This window comes from Mauremys mutica, chromosome 8, assembly GCF_020497125.1.
Source record: "Mauremys mutica isolate MM-2020 ecotype Southern chromosome 8, ASM2049712v1, whole genome shotgun sequence".
Taxonomy (NCBI): Eukaryota; Metazoa; Chordata; order Testudines; family Geoemydidae; genus Mauremys; species Mauremys mutica.
The window spans coordinates 66,055,227-66,072,169 of NC_059079.1; the positions used below are offsets into that span (position 1 = coordinate 66,055,227).

The 16,943-nt window shown below is 40.7% G+C and overlaps 1 protein-coding gene across 2 annotated transcripts in view; it reads right to left on the minus strand.

Moving 5' to 3' along the window:
* Positions 1 to 16,943, minus strand: part of TADA1 (transcriptional adaptor 1) — a 29,835-nt gene that overhangs the window by 11,702 nt on the left and 1,190 nt on the right. For both annotated transcript variants that reach the window (XM_045028048.1, XM_045028047.1), the window contains exons 2-3: positions 9,383 to 9,474; positions 8,875 to 8,940 (exon numbers count right to left, since the gene is read on the minus strand). In XM_045028048.1, the coding sequence (XP_044883983.1) occupies positions 8,875 to 8,940; positions 9,383 to 9,474 (158 nt within the window). The remainder of the gene's footprint in view (positions 1 to 8,874; positions 8,941 to 9,382; positions 9,475 to 16,943) is intronic.

The following is a 16,943-nucleotide window of genomic DNA, read 5'->3' on the forward strand; positions in this document are numbered from 1 at the left end:
TGTGTTCACTGGGTTTTAGTGATGATAATTACCTTGAAAGTTCTAGAGTCTCCAGACGGTTCAACATATTTCACAGAGCTCTCTCACATGACAAGAGTCTGACCAAGGAATTAGTGCTTGGAATTTCCCTTTCTAATCCCGTAGCGGCATACAAATGTTTACACCCAGAAAGACCTTTTCAGTTTAAAAACAATGACCTAAACTTTTGAGGAAAACAGTATGTGGGGAAACAACTTACAGAACTCAAATTATATTGGGGGATGGAAAAAATACCAGATATTGGATTGTCTGTTAATGCTTGTTAATTAATCCTTTATATACCTAGGATTTCATATTTTCTTACTTCCCCAGAGAAATAGCTGCCCCAAGGAGTAAGAGCTACATATATATCCTCAAAAACACGAGGATTTCTTGGCACAGCAGTCCCTACACCACTGACACCAAGGAGTTCATAACAACGGTGTTGACTCGGAAGAATTACTAATAAGAGAATAAAATGTATTTTAAAAACAATTTTCTACACCCAAATCATTTCATATTTCCTCACCCCAAAAAAATTTTTTTTTAGACAAAAGGAAGTCACCAACTAAAGTTAAATATATAATTCTTAAACCAAGCTGGGGTTGCACACTCTCAGACTAGAAGTTTCTCTCTATGCCAGAGCAACCTTAACTCTTCTAGTGGAAGGGGAGGGAAAGAGTAGAGCATTGCAGGGAAGCTATGAAGATAGAACAAAGTTGCTTGGGGCCATGGAGGCAGAGGTTTTTGGAGGCAGGATGATGCGTATCATTCAGGCCCTCTCACTAGCACCCCGTCCCACTTCTCCACACACATGCAGCTCAGCAGACACTCCCTCTATGCTTAAAGTATTTAAATGTGTTATTGTTTAAGCAGTAAAAGTAGCACTGGGATGAACTGTGCTGCTAGGCCCTCCTCTAGCAAAGCAGTTAAGCACATGAAGAATCCCATTGTATCTCGTGTTTAAAGATAGATTCTTTAAGGTGCTTTAAGTACTTTGCATATTTCAGATGAGACTTAAAACAAGGTTCTGGTCACATGTAGTCCTTAAAGATCCCATGACATTCTTTTTAAAAGTAGGGGTCGTGGTGTCAGCATTCTGGCCATATTCTAACTCTAGGAATTATAGTCAGCCTAAATAAATTCCCTCTACATTTTCAGTTCTAAAAAGGTAGTTTTCATGTTCAATTGTGTAAGCACTGTTGTGTTCTACTTGACAGTTGCCATACATCAGCCCCAGAAATGGCTACACTTCACTAGCAGAGTCATCCTTGACTATAGTTTGCAAGTCATTTTGAAATGAGAGGGATTGTGTAAGCATAATATAGATATATCTTTTATTGAAGAGATTGACTGACATTCTGGAGTTTTGTAAGAAAGATTGTCATGTCCTAACATAGCATGTACTATTAGCCTTTCAATATCTGGTGCCTGGCAGGTATTCAATTCCAATTAAGGCAACAACAAAGTTCAATTTGAAGTTTATGGGCAGATTTGCTGAAAGGTAAATTTGCAGCAACATATTGGTCCAATGCTTGGGGCCAGATCCCAATCCCCTTACTCATAGACTTTAAGGTCAGAAGGGACCATTATGATCATCTAGTCTGACCTCCTGCACAATGCAGGCCACAGAATCTCACCCATCCACTTCTATAACAAACCCTTAACCTATGTCTGAGTTATTGAAGTCCTCAAATCGTGGTTTACAGACCTCAAGCTGCAGAGAATCCTCCAGCAAGTGACCCGTGCTCCATGCTGCAGAGGAAGGCGAAAAACCTCCAGGGCCTCTGCCAATCTGCCCTGGAGGAAAATTCCTTCCTGACCCCAAATATGGCGATCAATTAAACCCTGAGCATATGAGCAAGACTCACCAGCCAGCACCCAGGAAAGAATTCTCTGTAGTAACTTAGATCCCATCCCATATAAAATATCCCATCACAGACCACTGGGCATATTTACCTGCTGATAATCAAAGATCAATTGCCAGAATTAGGCTATCCCATCATACCATCCCCTCCATAAACTTATCAAGCTTAGTCTTAAAGTCAGATATGTCTTTTGCCCCCACTACTCCCCTTGGAAGGCTGTCCCAGAACTTCATTCCTCTAATAGTTAGAAACCTTCGTCTAATTTTACTCACAACTGAACAGTATCTGATGCCACAAGTGGCGGACAACTTTGTGAAGTAAAGTTCTACCCAGGATGAGTGAGGGTATCAAAGTCTGGCTCATTAGGTCCTTCTATTGACTTTAATATGCACTAGATCAGGCCCTTCATAAACAAAGGTCATATTCCTTAAAGCGCAGAGGGGTATGAAAGAAGTTGCAGAAGAAATAGAGACCCAGGAAGCAGACAGAGAGCTAGCAACCATGTGGAACTGAAGGAAGGATAAGGAAGGACCGAGTGAAACCAACTGCAGCAAGGATGGTTGTTATGCGATATCACACCAGAAGGTCTGGCCAAGCAGCCCAATTGAATACTGCTCAGGAGTTAGCTACTTGTACTTCCATTGCCACTGCTGGCCAGACCAATATTATAGACTTGATAATTCCACATACCCTTGGCAATGGGAGCCCTGCAGAGTACAGTCAGTATCTCCTATTGAAATGATCACAGAATCTTCTACACCAGCTCCCACACCATTATTTTGGGGGGAGGGGCTATGGAGAAGGTTTGATCTGATGGATTTTTTCATTCACTCGTAGTACTATCAGGCACCTGCCCTGCCCCCAGTTTGAGCTCTCTGGCTGAGTGTGCAGCTCCCAGTAAGGAACAAAGATTGGGATTGCTTCCTGGGAGGTAAGGGCTGCCCAGCTCTCTCATGATAATATGTCTAATACACAACCAAACCTCTCCTTTATGTTTCCTCTGCACCTCCAATGCTGTTCAGGGAAATAACATTGCCCCTCCTTCAGGCTTTTGGTATCCTGCTGTGATCATTATGTTTTATTAAAGAAACAAACAAAAATACAGAAAGGTAGATTTACCACACATTTATAGGATAGCCAATAAAATTATGCAGTTACGCAACTATTAGCTTGTCAAAGAGCAGACAGTATAAAATTGGACAATATCACACAGATGCTAGAGTGGGGTTAACAATACGGTGATCGTTATTTGACTACAGGGAAGTTATTGGAAATGGTGTTTAAAGATGTGTCAGAAACCAAGGAAAGCTTTTTGAATTTCAAAGTTATGTTAGGGGGAATTTGGCAGCTCTGGAAAAAAAATCTTTGAAAGGTTTTACCTCTGAAGTCCCCCCATTTGTAGCTCCTAGCCCAAACAGAATATAGAGCATGAACGTACGAGAAGGGTAATGCCAATACTCAATCCACTCCTGCTATTCCTTCCCACACCTTAGAAGGTTAGAGAGAAGCCTCTTGTGAGATATCCCAACCTGGGTTAAGAGGAAGTATTCCAGATTTAAAATTAAGAAATCCTAACCTTAACTGGGCTCTGGCCCTAGTTTTTAATAATGGTTCTATGGACAAGGGAAAGTCACAGCCTGACTGCAGCACCATGTATGCATGATTAATACGCTACTCACTCCAATTTCCGCTCAGAAATCAAACTCCAAAAAATGCCAAGGCTTTCTACTGTAGGATGACAGGAGAGAGTGGTGTGGAATAATTTGGGGGTGGGAGTTACATGTATGAAAATTTTGATTAAGCTTAGAGAAGAAGATATTTGCAAACTACCAGATAAGGCAGATGTTAATGTAACAAATGGTTCCTTGGCTCCCTTATCTAAAGGCCATCCATAGAGTCAAGAATATTTGGAAATTTTGAACAGCTAAAGAGGACCTTTATGCAGTTGGTTTATTTGGGAAGTATGTACACGGGCACTGAGAGGTACAATCACTTTTGCCCAGGAGGGCCTGGCCAGGTTGAAGATTTGTCACATTATGCACAGTACTATTACTTAACTTTTGAGAGCGGGGGGGGAGGGGGAGGGTGGAAGTCTATCTCCAATCTTGGCCCTGAAGCCTTTCACAACATTAACTCAAGAATTAGTATGGTTGTTATAGAGCAGTATTGTTTCAGTTATACAGCCAGTTGTCTTATCTGCCCACTCAGTAAAAATAGACTGAAATTAATGCTCTTTATGATATAAAGAGATCAATTTGCTTCCAACACCTCTAATTTTGTTTCTGCATGTTGTTTTGAGCTGTTTTGAAAATGTCAGTTGAATTTAAAACAGTTGAATTTTTTTTGTATTTTGATAATTTTAAAATTTATATTGGTTTCATTGAGCATCATGGATAATTGCTAAATCTGAGTTTGTTGGGTGCTGCTGTTTAATTCAGGATGTGCTCATTTCTCTAAGATTTTCTAGTTTATCAAGGATCTCAGCAATTACTCTTTACCTACTTAGCATGTAGGCTAGTCATAGTTTGGCTTCTATAGTATTCCTAGGACATTTTCTTTACTTCTCTCACCCTTAGCAGAGAACCTGTTTTATTCCCACAAGCCCTGGGAAAAGAAGCTGATATGAAAAAACAAGAATTAATTATCATCACAGATATCCAAATAACTGATGATCATATTTACTGACCGAACTCTAAATCGAGATCCTGAAGAACCTCCATAGTATTTTCCAGGAGGGCTGAATCTATGTGGCAGTAGTGATATCCAACTGGTTATGCTATCTGATTTCCTAATGCTTCCAGACAATTACAGCAACGTCAGCTAAAGGCCTATCCTTTCAACACATCAATCCTGTTTTCTTCATTGTCGTTTGGATGTTTAGTTATGGAACTTGGGGCTTCACACTGCCAAGATTATTTTCCCTTGCAGTTACAGAGAACTATAGGTCACCTTCTGATCGTGTAAAATCCCCAAGCAGATCTCTGGGTTAAAGTGTTCCTTGGGCCAGTGTTCTTGACCATACAGGTTCCCTTCAACAAAAGTAGGCAAGTAATCCAACCCTATTCAGCCGAGCACTTATTTAACTTTAAGTACATGCTTAAGTCTGTTGAAGCTGATGGGCCGTAAAGTCTATTATTTAAGCACATAGTTTTGCTACTATGAGGGTGAGTCTCGACAACCTAATATTTTGTTTCCAGTTTTAATCTTGCCTCTTAATTTTCTTGAGCCTCATGCCCTTAAAATACCTTTTAACACACAGTATTCTAGCACTTAATCATCAGGTCCATATTAAAGGCTTCAAGTATTAGGGCACTGAAGTAATTAACTCCATCTGTGTGATGGACTCCGTTGTTCACCCACTCATTTGACAGCTACTTCCTCTTGCATTCTCGTTTTGTGCTGCACAGACCACATCAGGCTTCGCCATTTTTCTTTATTCTTTCCACGAGTCTGTTGTTATACCTATACACTTGGCTTGCATTCTTCTGACCTATAGCCTTGGATGACCGGTCACAAGCCGGTCAACATTTGGATGGGAGACAGAACATGCAAGTACTCTTCACTTGTATTCTAGTAGGTGTAGAAGGTAACACGTTCTTTTGTAGAAGGTGTAAGACTGAACTGTAAGCATTGAGAATCTTTAGAAGCACGAAGTAAGGAAGTCTTGGGAAGGTCAGAAATTGAGAGTGGGATACCATGAGGAAATTGAGAGCACGGGATACCATGAGGAAAAACAGTAGTGAAGAAAAAGAAAAGAGCCACAGCTGTTCAAAAACACAGCCGTCTTCTTACCATGCAAGATAGGTTACCAAGAGCACATCATACAGAGCCATAATTCTTTGCATTAGCTCAGACTTGAAGACAGCAGCAAGGTCAAGATTTCAGTTCTTATCCTCAAAAAAGCCTTTATATAAGTAACCCCAGCTATGCTGAAGGACTGCTCTCATGCTTTTCAGTCATGGTAATGGAATTCCACTACAACTGGGAACCTCAAAAGAGACAGAGTTTGCTTAGCAGGTTGATTTCAAGTGTGGAACACATGCCCGGATGCGACAATACCAGACCTCCCTGTCTGACTGAAGCATAAAAAAAAAAAATCTCTCTTCCCCCTAGTCACTAATCATTTTTTAAGTTGTTGGAAAAGGCAGGTTAGAGAAAGCCAGAAATTCTCTAGAAGTAAATTCATTAGAAGTCGCAAAGCACTTAAGAGATGACAAGTGCAGTTGTACTGCCTTCATAGACAGACAATACGATTCCATGTGTTGCTACTAAGCCCTTCTGCTACCATTCCCTCATCAGGTTTTATGCAAACAGATTAATATAACGTTAAGCCTGGATATTTTAAAGTTGCAACAATATCAGCAGATTCAGAGCCAAGGAGGCTCTAGCAACATTAACTGCTCCTTTGAGCATGTGTTACCACATACAAATCCACACAGCCAGGCCATATGTTGTAGCTGTCATCTAGTGTAATATTTAGGAACTGCATCTCTTTCCATAACTAGAGGTGCTTAGAAGTAGCATTTATAAGTGACAGCATGTGTTCATTTTACTAATTTCTAGAGCACAGCTTGTACTTATTGCACACATTGAAGGGTGCAGTAGTAGCACGTGAGGTGCTTTACTGGCTACTCTTGTTCAGTTCAAGATTTGCCAACTTCACATTAGCAGGGTTTTGACAACCGATCCACTGCAGACCTAGTCAGCTTCTAGTCTTCTTAACAAAGGCAACAAGCTGAGAAAGAGGACAGAGCTGCTTCGCTCCAGACTTGCACTGATTTGCCATAGGGGCAGCAGAGTACAGTCAAACCCCAGCAAAAGGAAGGCGGTGGCATTTGAGACTTTTCCAACACACATACAGCAGCAAGAGCAGAGAGAGAAAAAGAACGTACTAAACAGAGATGAAGCCACAAGGATATAGGTTATAGAAAAACAAACAGCATGGGCAGGTTCTTATTTGTTTTTCAGTATTTTATTTTCTTGGCCAGAAGAGAGAAGGACAAATGGTTAGGAGAATCTCTCTGATCACTCTCTTCTGTTTTCAGTTGTCGCTTTAGTCCCATTTCTTTCTTTCTCACACACTTCTTCTTTTCACTTCTCCTCCTCTCTTTGGAGGCAAATGGGATGTGGTCAACCCATCCCTGTGTGTCAGACTTGGAAGCCCTTAAATCAAAATGCGTTGCCAACCCTGAATAATTAATTAAAAATAAATAAATGTTATCCAGTCTCAGGTGTAGATGAATATAGCTCCAAGTCTTTGTCAGCCCAAGATTACTGAAAAAGAAATTGGGGCCCTACACAAGCCAGGATTAGCTAAAAAACCAACTAATTGCTTTGCTCATCAAGACGGATCAGAGACCCTATAAACTGAATGTACATTTCAGTAGGATTTCCTGGGGGGGGTGGGGGGGGGGAGAAAACACAAGCATGTGAAAGCAAAAAACACAAGTAGTTCTTCAAAGTCTACCTAGGAACAAAAACACTGAAGGAGGCAATTTCCACAAGCTAAGTAGTCTCAGGTGTCTAACAAGAATCTTCCCTGAAATCAGCAATCTGGAACAGAATGTTAGCAGCTCTACCATGATTCTTATTATTACTACAGAGTACTCATGTGACGCTTTGTCTGTCTAGGTACTTACACAGCGCCTGTCGCTGTAGTATCTAAGTGCCTCCCAACTTTTTATGGATTTATCCTCACATCACTCCTATGAGGTGGAGAAGTATTTTCCCCAGCTGTAAAAATGGGGATAAGGGGTACTGAGAAATGAAGGACCAGATTTTCTAAGTGTACTTGCTCAGCACGAAGCAGCTCCTATTGTTCTCAGATGGAGCTGTCGAGTGCTGTGCAAAAATCTGGCCACTCATTTAGGTGCCTAAATAGGAGCGGAGATCCCTTCCTGACCAGACCCTGAGCCCTACATGCCCAATGTTACACATAACATCTGTGTCACTCCTAGGAAATGGAACCCAGACCTGCGGAGTCCCAGTTCACTGCCTTGTCCTTTTGGAAAGGTTAATCGGGCTGTGGTTAAGTCTGTCTGGTTTTATTCAGAAGGTTTAGATTATAAAACAAACCAAGTGCAACGTATTTGCTGCAGCCACCCCAATGGAAAAATATTGATATATATAAAAATAAAATCAATCAATGAGAAGCAGCAGAAGTTACATGGAGAACTTTCTAGCCATCTCAAACTCATTCTAATTTGCAGTTTGAATATCTTTCACTCAAAGGGTCTCATGGCTAAGTTTTTGGTCCATCCTTTCAAAATCCATTCTGGTGTCAGCAATACTGAAACTCATGAGACATCGCAGACCAGCGTAACACCAGACATAATGTGATAGCTGCAGGGGCTTAACAGAAGGATATTAAATTTATTGGCAACATTTTAATTAAAAACTTTACAACTAGAAGCTTCCCATCCTCCCCTCTACTCTGGAGACAGGACAGGGCAAAAAAACAAAAACCAACCCAAAAAACCCCTCTCTCTTCCCTAGTGCTGCCTCCCTCCATGACTCAGAGTTTCCATCTTTCTGACACAAGGCTGTCAACACCATTCTCACATCATGCCAAGCAGATCGCTGGAGAACATGGAGCAAATCCTCCCTTCACTCGGCCCTGCAGGTTGGTGGGGCACAGAGCACACCACCATACAGAACTAACAGCCAAAGAAGCATGAGACTAGAAATCAAACCTGGGTCTCCTGCATGGCAATGCAGAGAACTAGTCTTTAGCCAAGTGTGTGAAATCCTTATTTTATAATATAGATGATTATATTTATATTGCAATAGTAACTAAAGGCCCCAGTCAGCATTCCCACTGTGTCATACGGCATCTCTCTCTCATAAGAGACAACATACAAATTTAAGACTAAATAAGTCAAGCATATAGCTTAAAAACAAAGCCCACCACAAACACTTCCCAGGGTTGTGCTGTATAGTTAAAAAAAAAAAAAAAAAAAAAAACACACCAATAGTTTTGTTCTCTTACCTGGTGCAGAAACCAGGATTTGGCATCGAGTGAGAATAGCCAGGAGGAAATCATTGTGAGAATGGACTGTGAAAAGAAAGAGTTCACTCAGACTGACACCAGGGAAGAAAGTTTTACCTGAAGACAGATTCACATTAGCAACATGGCAGGCAAAGTCCAAAGGCAGCCACTGGAAGCTACCTTATAAAGTGATTTTGTTTACACCTTCCAAAGCCATGTTTTCCCATGCATTCCACTGGCTGCATACACCTTCCAATTGATATCCTTTACATAGGTTTTTAGTCTCTCTATGAAATTAGGAGCTGCAAAAGAGAAGGTTATCATCTCATCAGTGGTAAGATCATGTGGCCCAAGAGAAGAGGCAAGTTCTAGTGGAGCAGTGGAAGTTATGTAGTCACACTTCATGTGGTTGCATTGGTGTGTAGCAAGCAGCAACTAACCCAGAATGTGGTATTTTGAGAAATGGGGGAAAACAGAAAAAGGGACACTCCTAGGGACTGTCTCTTACCGTTATCTTGGGTGAGGAGTCTGCGAGCTTCTAGATCAAACTCTTCTTTACTGATCTTTTGCTTGAACCAAAGTTTCAAGTTCGCCCAGTATCTGTGCATGGGAGAGAAAACATTAAGTACTGTAAACAACATTGCTTTGCCTACTAAGTCTATTCCTTTTCTCCCATTTCTTAAATGGACAGTCATTTAGTTCAGGTCCAGCATTTAACTTTGTGTACGTTTTAGAAAAATCTAATAAAAAAAAGCAATGTTTTAATATAACATCAGTGAAAACAGAGAGGGTTGCATAAGAACAGCCATACTGGGTCAGACCAAAGGTCCATCTATCCCAGTAGCCGGTCTTCTGACAGTGGCCAGTGCTAGGTGCCCCAGAGGGAATGAACAGAACAGGTAATCATCAAGTGATCCATCCCCTGTCACCCATTCCCAGCTTCTGGCAAACAGAGGCTAGGGACACCATCCCTGACCATCTTAGCTAATACTCTTGATAGACATATCCTCCATGAATTTATCTAGTTCTTTTTTTAACCCTGTTATAGACTTGGCCTTCACAGCATCCTCTGGCAAGGAGTTCCACAGGTTGACTGTGAGTTGTGTGAAACAAATCCTTCCTTTTGTTTGTTTTAAACCTGCTGCCTATTAATTTCATTTGGTGACCCCTAGTTATTGTATTATGAGAAGGAGTAAATAAGGAAGTGTTATTTACTTTCTCCACACCAGTCATGATTTTATAGACCTGTATCATATTCCCCCTTAGTTGTCTCTTTTCCAAGGTGAAAAGTCCCAGTATTATTAATCTCTCTTTATATGGCAACAGTTCCATACCCCTAATCATTTTTGTTGCCCTTTTCTGAACCTTTTCCAATTCCAGTATATCCTTTTTGAGATGGGGCGACCACATCTGCACGCAGTATTCAAGATGTGGGCCTACCATGGACTTCTATAGAGGCAGGGAGATATTTTCTGTCTTATTATCTATCCCTTTCTTAATGATTCCCAACATTCTGTTAATGTTTTTGACTGCCACTGCACATTGAGTGGATGTTTTCAGAGAACTATCCACAATGACTCCAAGATCTCTTTCAGGGTGAAGAAGGAAGATTAAAATATTTCCCTGCAGTGTTGGTAAGCCAGAGAGCACTGTGCTATTGACTGATAATCAGAAAGTGGGGACAACAAAACTAGACCAATTGGTTTCACTTGTTTTAATAATTTCAGTGAAATACATCATAATTAAAATTAATTTTTAGTTTTATTGTCACAACCTTAGATTATTAAAGGTTAGGCAGGTTGTTTTTGAAGTAGTCTGTCTTCTAAATTGCACAGCATCAGCTGGTTACACCTTTGTGTATTCCAACTGTATTTAGACTTGGTCTGCTACAGACCCCCAGGGCTGGATTTGGATAGAGACCTAATATTTTTAATTAAATAAATATTACTGGTGTTGCCGGCACAGAGGGCCGAGGACAGCAACAGTGGGGGTTCGTTGCCCGGTGTGCGCAGCACTAATTAACACACCAGGGTGGAGAAGCAAAACCAGGTTTATTTGAGCCCAAATAAGGTGCAAGGGAGACATAGCAATCTCAAATCCTGCACACAGATACAAACAGCTCTCTCTCTTTATACATGATTTCAGCTAAGCATTTCCATTCCTTCCACACTCCTCCCCCTTACCCCCCCTTCTTCCTCCTCCCATCTATTTTCTATAGCAAATACATCATGCAAGTAGCCATTAAATCATACTTGGCAAAAACCACTTTAGCTCGTTAGTACCTCTTCTGTGAACAGTTATCTGTATCAGAGGGGTAGCCGTGTTAGTCTGGTTCTGTAGAAGCAGCAAAGAATCCTGTGGCACCTTATAGACTAACAGACGTTTTGCAGCATGAGCTTTCGTGGGTGAATACCCACTTCTTCAGATGCAAGTTATCTGTACTTTCCCACCGTGGGGGCTACGTTCTCATGCATATAACTTTAATTACAGCATCTGCTTTCCGCCTATCTTATTTAGTATTGGCTACATCTAGTATCAAGCAGCCTTGCAGCTGCCAGTAATTAGCACATAACACAAAAGGTTACAAAAGTTTAGTAAGGCTAACAAAAGCACTTTACATAAAGGTACTTTGGGTCACATAGGCCCAAAGCCATCCTCCCGAGTTACCTAGATTTATGCCTAGTGACACCAACACTGGGAATTGTGTGATTATGGGAGACTAATTGCCCAGATATAGACTGGGGGGGGGGGTCAAGTGCTACTTATAATGGTAGGTCCCAGCTATTCCTGGATGTGATAGCTGACAGATTTATTCACCATATAGTTACTGAACCTACAAGACATGATGCCATTTTAGATTTGGTATTGGTAAGTAGCAAGGACCTCAAAAAAATTGGTAGTAGAGACAATCTTTGTTTGAGTGAATGCGAGTTTATCCTGCCATTTAGTTAAAACTGAATTATCAAAAATAGATCAGCAACTAGGGTCCTTGATTTCAAAAAGGGCAAATTTAAAAGGAATTAGTTAGGGAATTGGACTGAAGAACCCCAGGATCTGAACGTGCAGGTCGTTAGCAGTTGTTAAATCAAAGTTGCAGAAACGATCTGAAGTCTGTGTCCTAAGCAATGGGAAAAAATTCCTAGGGAAGGATTGCAGACCAAACTAGATGAAGAAGCATCTCAAACATGTTATTAAGAGATAGCAGAAAGTCTACAAGGAATGGATCAGCAAGGAAAGCTACCTCTTGGAGGTCAGCAAATGTAGGGAAAAAGTGAGACCTGACAAAAGCCAAGTAGAGTTAGACCTTGCAAAGGAAATTAAAATCAGTAAAAAAAAAAAGTTATTTAGCATATATACAAAAAAAAAAAAACACTTTAACTCCCCCAAACCACACACACACACATTTTTTAGAAGGAGATTGGCTTCCAAATACCCATAAGGCTATCCACACTACAGGTTTTCCTTTGTTTTGTCATTAAGAAATAATGTCAAGTTGTTTCAAGATTATGTTATTTGAATCCATTTAAGGGCCAGTTTGTACTGACTGGAAAATGGGGTAGAGACTTTTAGAAGCAGGGAGGAAAACCAGTTTCTCAGAATTATCCATTTTCCCCTTTGCAAACATTTATACATGCCACCAAACACTTGTACTAATGCTAATCACTCATTAGCACAATGATTTAACAGGATTTTGGATGTAGTTATGCAGCAGCAAAGCCAGCAGAGGGAGCACAAACACATTAATACAGTGGTTCCCAAACTTCCACAACCTGTGAACCCCTTTCACTAAAATGTCAAGTCTCATGAACCCCCTCCTAAAAATGAATATTTCCAGGGATTTTCTTTTACCTGAGTATAAATTATAAAAGCAGTGATTTGGAAATATAAAATTTGTTTTTATGACATGCTTATTACACACAATTTATCATTACAGTATTTTTATTACATTATGAAAACGGCAACACGCTTCCAAGTTCTCACTTGTGTAGCTTGTATCACTTTGAATAAGCCTGTTATAAGACAAAGCTCCCATGTTTCATCAAGGAGTATCAGATATGAAACAGCATGAAGGTATTTAAAAGAGCCAACCCGAAGAGTTCCTCCTACACAAACATTCTGGTCTTGAGCAGTCCAGGCAAACACGCGTTACAACAAATCTTAAACTTGTTCTTCATAATAATTTTAAAATACTAGCTGCCTATTTAATTTTAAAAACCAGAAGAAAAAAAATCCACCCCCTTTCCATTACTTATAAGGAGTCTTGAACTTTAAATCTCTTCAGTCTGATAGATATGCTTGCTTTGATCTGCTTAGCTCTTGGAAGTACAGGGGCTCCAGGCTGCTGGCCCCATGCTGCCCAGGTCCCTAGGGACAGCTCTGTCTGCCACTAGGGAATTTCTTTCCCTCCGCGAGAACCCCCTGTAACATTTCACAAATCCCAGTTTGGAAACCACTACATTAATACAAAGACTCCTATATTAACATGCTACTGCTGAATATAACAGTCATACAAATGTAGTCCAGGAATACTAGGAAGTGAGAGTATCACAGCCCATTAGGAAGGTAATTTGTCCCATATTTGGGATCAGAGTTTATATTTGGACTTAGAATCTCAATAATACTTAGCTATAGCACCAAGAGCTCTTAACATCTGCAGGCATTCTTAATACACATTCCTTGACAGATACCTCCACTAGTTTCTATATTTCTTTAAAGTTTCTCATTCACTGGAATGGTGGTTCTCTTAAAAAGAGAAGGCATTTAAAATTCAGAAGACTTTACCCAACATACAGGTTTTAACCTTCAATGCTGAAACTAGTTGAAAACACTCAGGCAATTTAGAAATCTACAGATCATGAGCCCTGCTGTTTGTAAATGTGGCTGGGTACCAGAAACTTAGTAATAAATCTGGACCACAGCAAGATTTTACTCCAGTAGGGACAACAAATGAATTTAATAGCAGACAGTACATTTGTTCAGGATAATAAAACATTCCATTAAGAAGAGCATGTAGGTCACATTCATTGTGTCAATGAATGCATGGTTTTTGAAGGCCAGGAAAGGTTTCTACCTTGCTGTCACATCAACTTATTCTTAAGGGCTGCTCAGACATTCCAAGACAGAGCCAAAACATTTCATTGGTGGAAGAAGGGAATATAGCATCTGAGGAAGCCAGCTGGCTCTATCCAAATGTAAAGCAGAGGAATATAGGCATTTACTTACTTTTTAGAGTCCTAGTAGTGCTTCAAACCTCTGTTTCCCTCTCAGATAAAGATGCAGAGGGAAGCAGAGTAGGTCTCCAAACCCCCCACCAAGATTACAACATGCATCTGTAGCGCCTTGCTTACCCTCCCACACCCCCATGCATCCCTACCCTTGTTCCTAAATGATTCAGCAGATATGCCACCCTGCCACCAGTCACCATGACAGCAATTATACTTTGTGACTCTGCTGATGAGCACAGAGAACACTGGAATAATTACTGCTGTTTCAGCAACCATAAGTTGGGAGGGGAGAGAGGGGAATTAAATGTTTGATTCAACAATATTTGAAAACACAAACGTATCGTTTTTTAATCCACATAGGAGAGGGGAGACATAACACTTCCTATGACTGTTTCCAGATCCTTCCCCCCCCCAACTCTCTGCCTATATCCTTCTGTTAAATTGATAGATTTTTGGCAGCGCAAACACTGCAGAGCAGTGTACATCACACTGCCTGGGATGAAACACATGAAATGGGGTGGACAGGAAATGAGCAGAGAGGTGGGCCGAAAAGCATAGAGTCCTTAAGGTAATGATAGTGCCCAGTCATAGTTATGATCAAATAATTTTTTAAATATTTCTCCTTCTTCCCATACTCAATTCAAACTAAAACACTGTGGTGAATGATGTAAACCAGGGGTAGGCAACCTATGGCACGTGTGCCGAAGGCTGATTTTCAATGGCACTCACACTGCCTGGGTCCTGGCCACTGGGTCCAGGGGGCTCTGCATTTTAATTTAATTTTAAATGATGCTTCTTAAATATTTTTAAAACCTTATTTACTTTACATACAACAGTTTAGTTATACATTATAGACTTATAGAAAGAGACCTTCTAAAAATGTTAATGTATTACTGGCACGGCACGCGAAACCTTAAATTAGAGTGAATAAATGAAGACTCGGCACAGCACTTCAGAAAGGTTGCCGAGCCCGATGTAAACTTTAAAAGCACATTTGAGGGAAAAGGGAAAGTGCTCCCAATTAGGTAAACAATCGACTCATCAAATGAATATATAATAGAATTGGCCAGTGTTAGACCAACAGGCTCCGAAAAACCCTGGTGAATAGGAAACTTTCCCTGACAAAAGGGATGAGAAACAGCTGTGCTCCACTAACTAAGGGATACAATGTAGCTTATTGGCACAATGCATTGGACTGGGACCCAGGAGACCTAGTTCTATTCCCAGCTCTCCCAATGGTCAGCTAGGTGAATGAGCAAGTCACTTCACATGTCTGAGGCCAGTTTCCCCCCACTCTGTAAAATGGAGCTAATGATACAGATCTCTGTTATAAAATGCTTAAAAATAGAACCATAATGGCTGAAACCCACTTCTTATAAGTGGGTGTTATGAAGATAAACATACAGATATAATAGAAAGAGCTGTCACACTGAGTCTGCAGACAGTCTACCACCTGTGATGCTGCTCATAGCATCCTAAAACAGCAACAGAATGAAATTGACAAGACTTGGGTCAGTTTGACTCACAGCAGAGGCATAGATCCATAAGGCAAGATCCCCCAAAAACTAAGATTCAGAGTAGCAGACACCTGCCTTCAAAGGCAGGTGTCTGTGACATGGGATGAAAGGTAGAGGAGAAAGCTGCCTTCCCCCTTCTAGCATCTAGAGAAGGCAGAAGGTATGGCATTAGGGTTTATAACATGCCAAGAAGCACAGAAGATGGAGCATCTGCAGATGGAGGGTGAGAACTGTGTTTCTGTGCTCTCTAGATCGTACAGGTACATCTATCAGAGGGGTAGCCATGTTAGTCTATAAGGTGCCACAGCACTCAGTCTGGATCTGTAAAAGCAGCAAACAGACGTATTGGAGCATGAGCTTTCGTGGGTGAATACCCACTTCGTCGGATGCATGTATCCGACGAAGTGGGTATTCACCCACGAAAGCTCATGCTCCAATACGTCTGTTAGTCTATAAGGTGCCACAGGACTCTTTGCTGCTTTTACAGGTACACCTACACCAGCTTCTGTTAATACTGGTGTTAAACTTTCAACGCTATAGTATGACCATTAACACTTTCTCCCTAAATCTCCATCAGACACATCCCTCATCTGTGATATGCTCCCCCTTTGATAGCCCAAGCTTTCATGCACTAAAGCAACACCAGCTTCTGAGACCAAATATGAACCAGAAAGTCACTGAACTGAAGACTAGTAATTATGGTCATTCATTCTGAGCAACAGTATTTCCCTGTAGGTGAAAGCATTTAAGCACTATTACAACAAATTCTTATTTGCCACCATGATCTAATAACAAATGTGTTAGAAGCAAACTGCAGCACTCTAACATCCAGAGTTTATGCCTGCCATTAATAATACTACATCTCTACCTCGATATAATGCTGTCCTCAGGAGCCAAAAAAAAAAATCTTACTGTGTTATAGGCGAAACTGCATTATATCGAACTTGCTTTGATCCACCGGAGTGCACAGCCGCGCCCCCTCGGAGCACTGCTTTACTGCATTATATCAGGTTGCGTTATATTGGGGGTAGAGGTGTACCTAGCTCTCACAGAGTGCTTTACAAGGGATGGAAATATCATTTTCACCATTTTGGTGATGGGAAAATAAAGGCACACAGATGTGAAGTGACTTGACCAGAGTCAAAATAACCGAGTGGTAAAACCAAAGACAGAACCCATTTGGATCAATTCAGTTTCTGTTATACTGCTTATAAACAGAAGTCCTTAATTTGTTATTTAAGTTTATTACAGGAGAAATGGGAAAACAATTATATAAAACTAAGTTTAGCATAGGCAAAGGCACATGAACTATCTGGTCCATTGTACT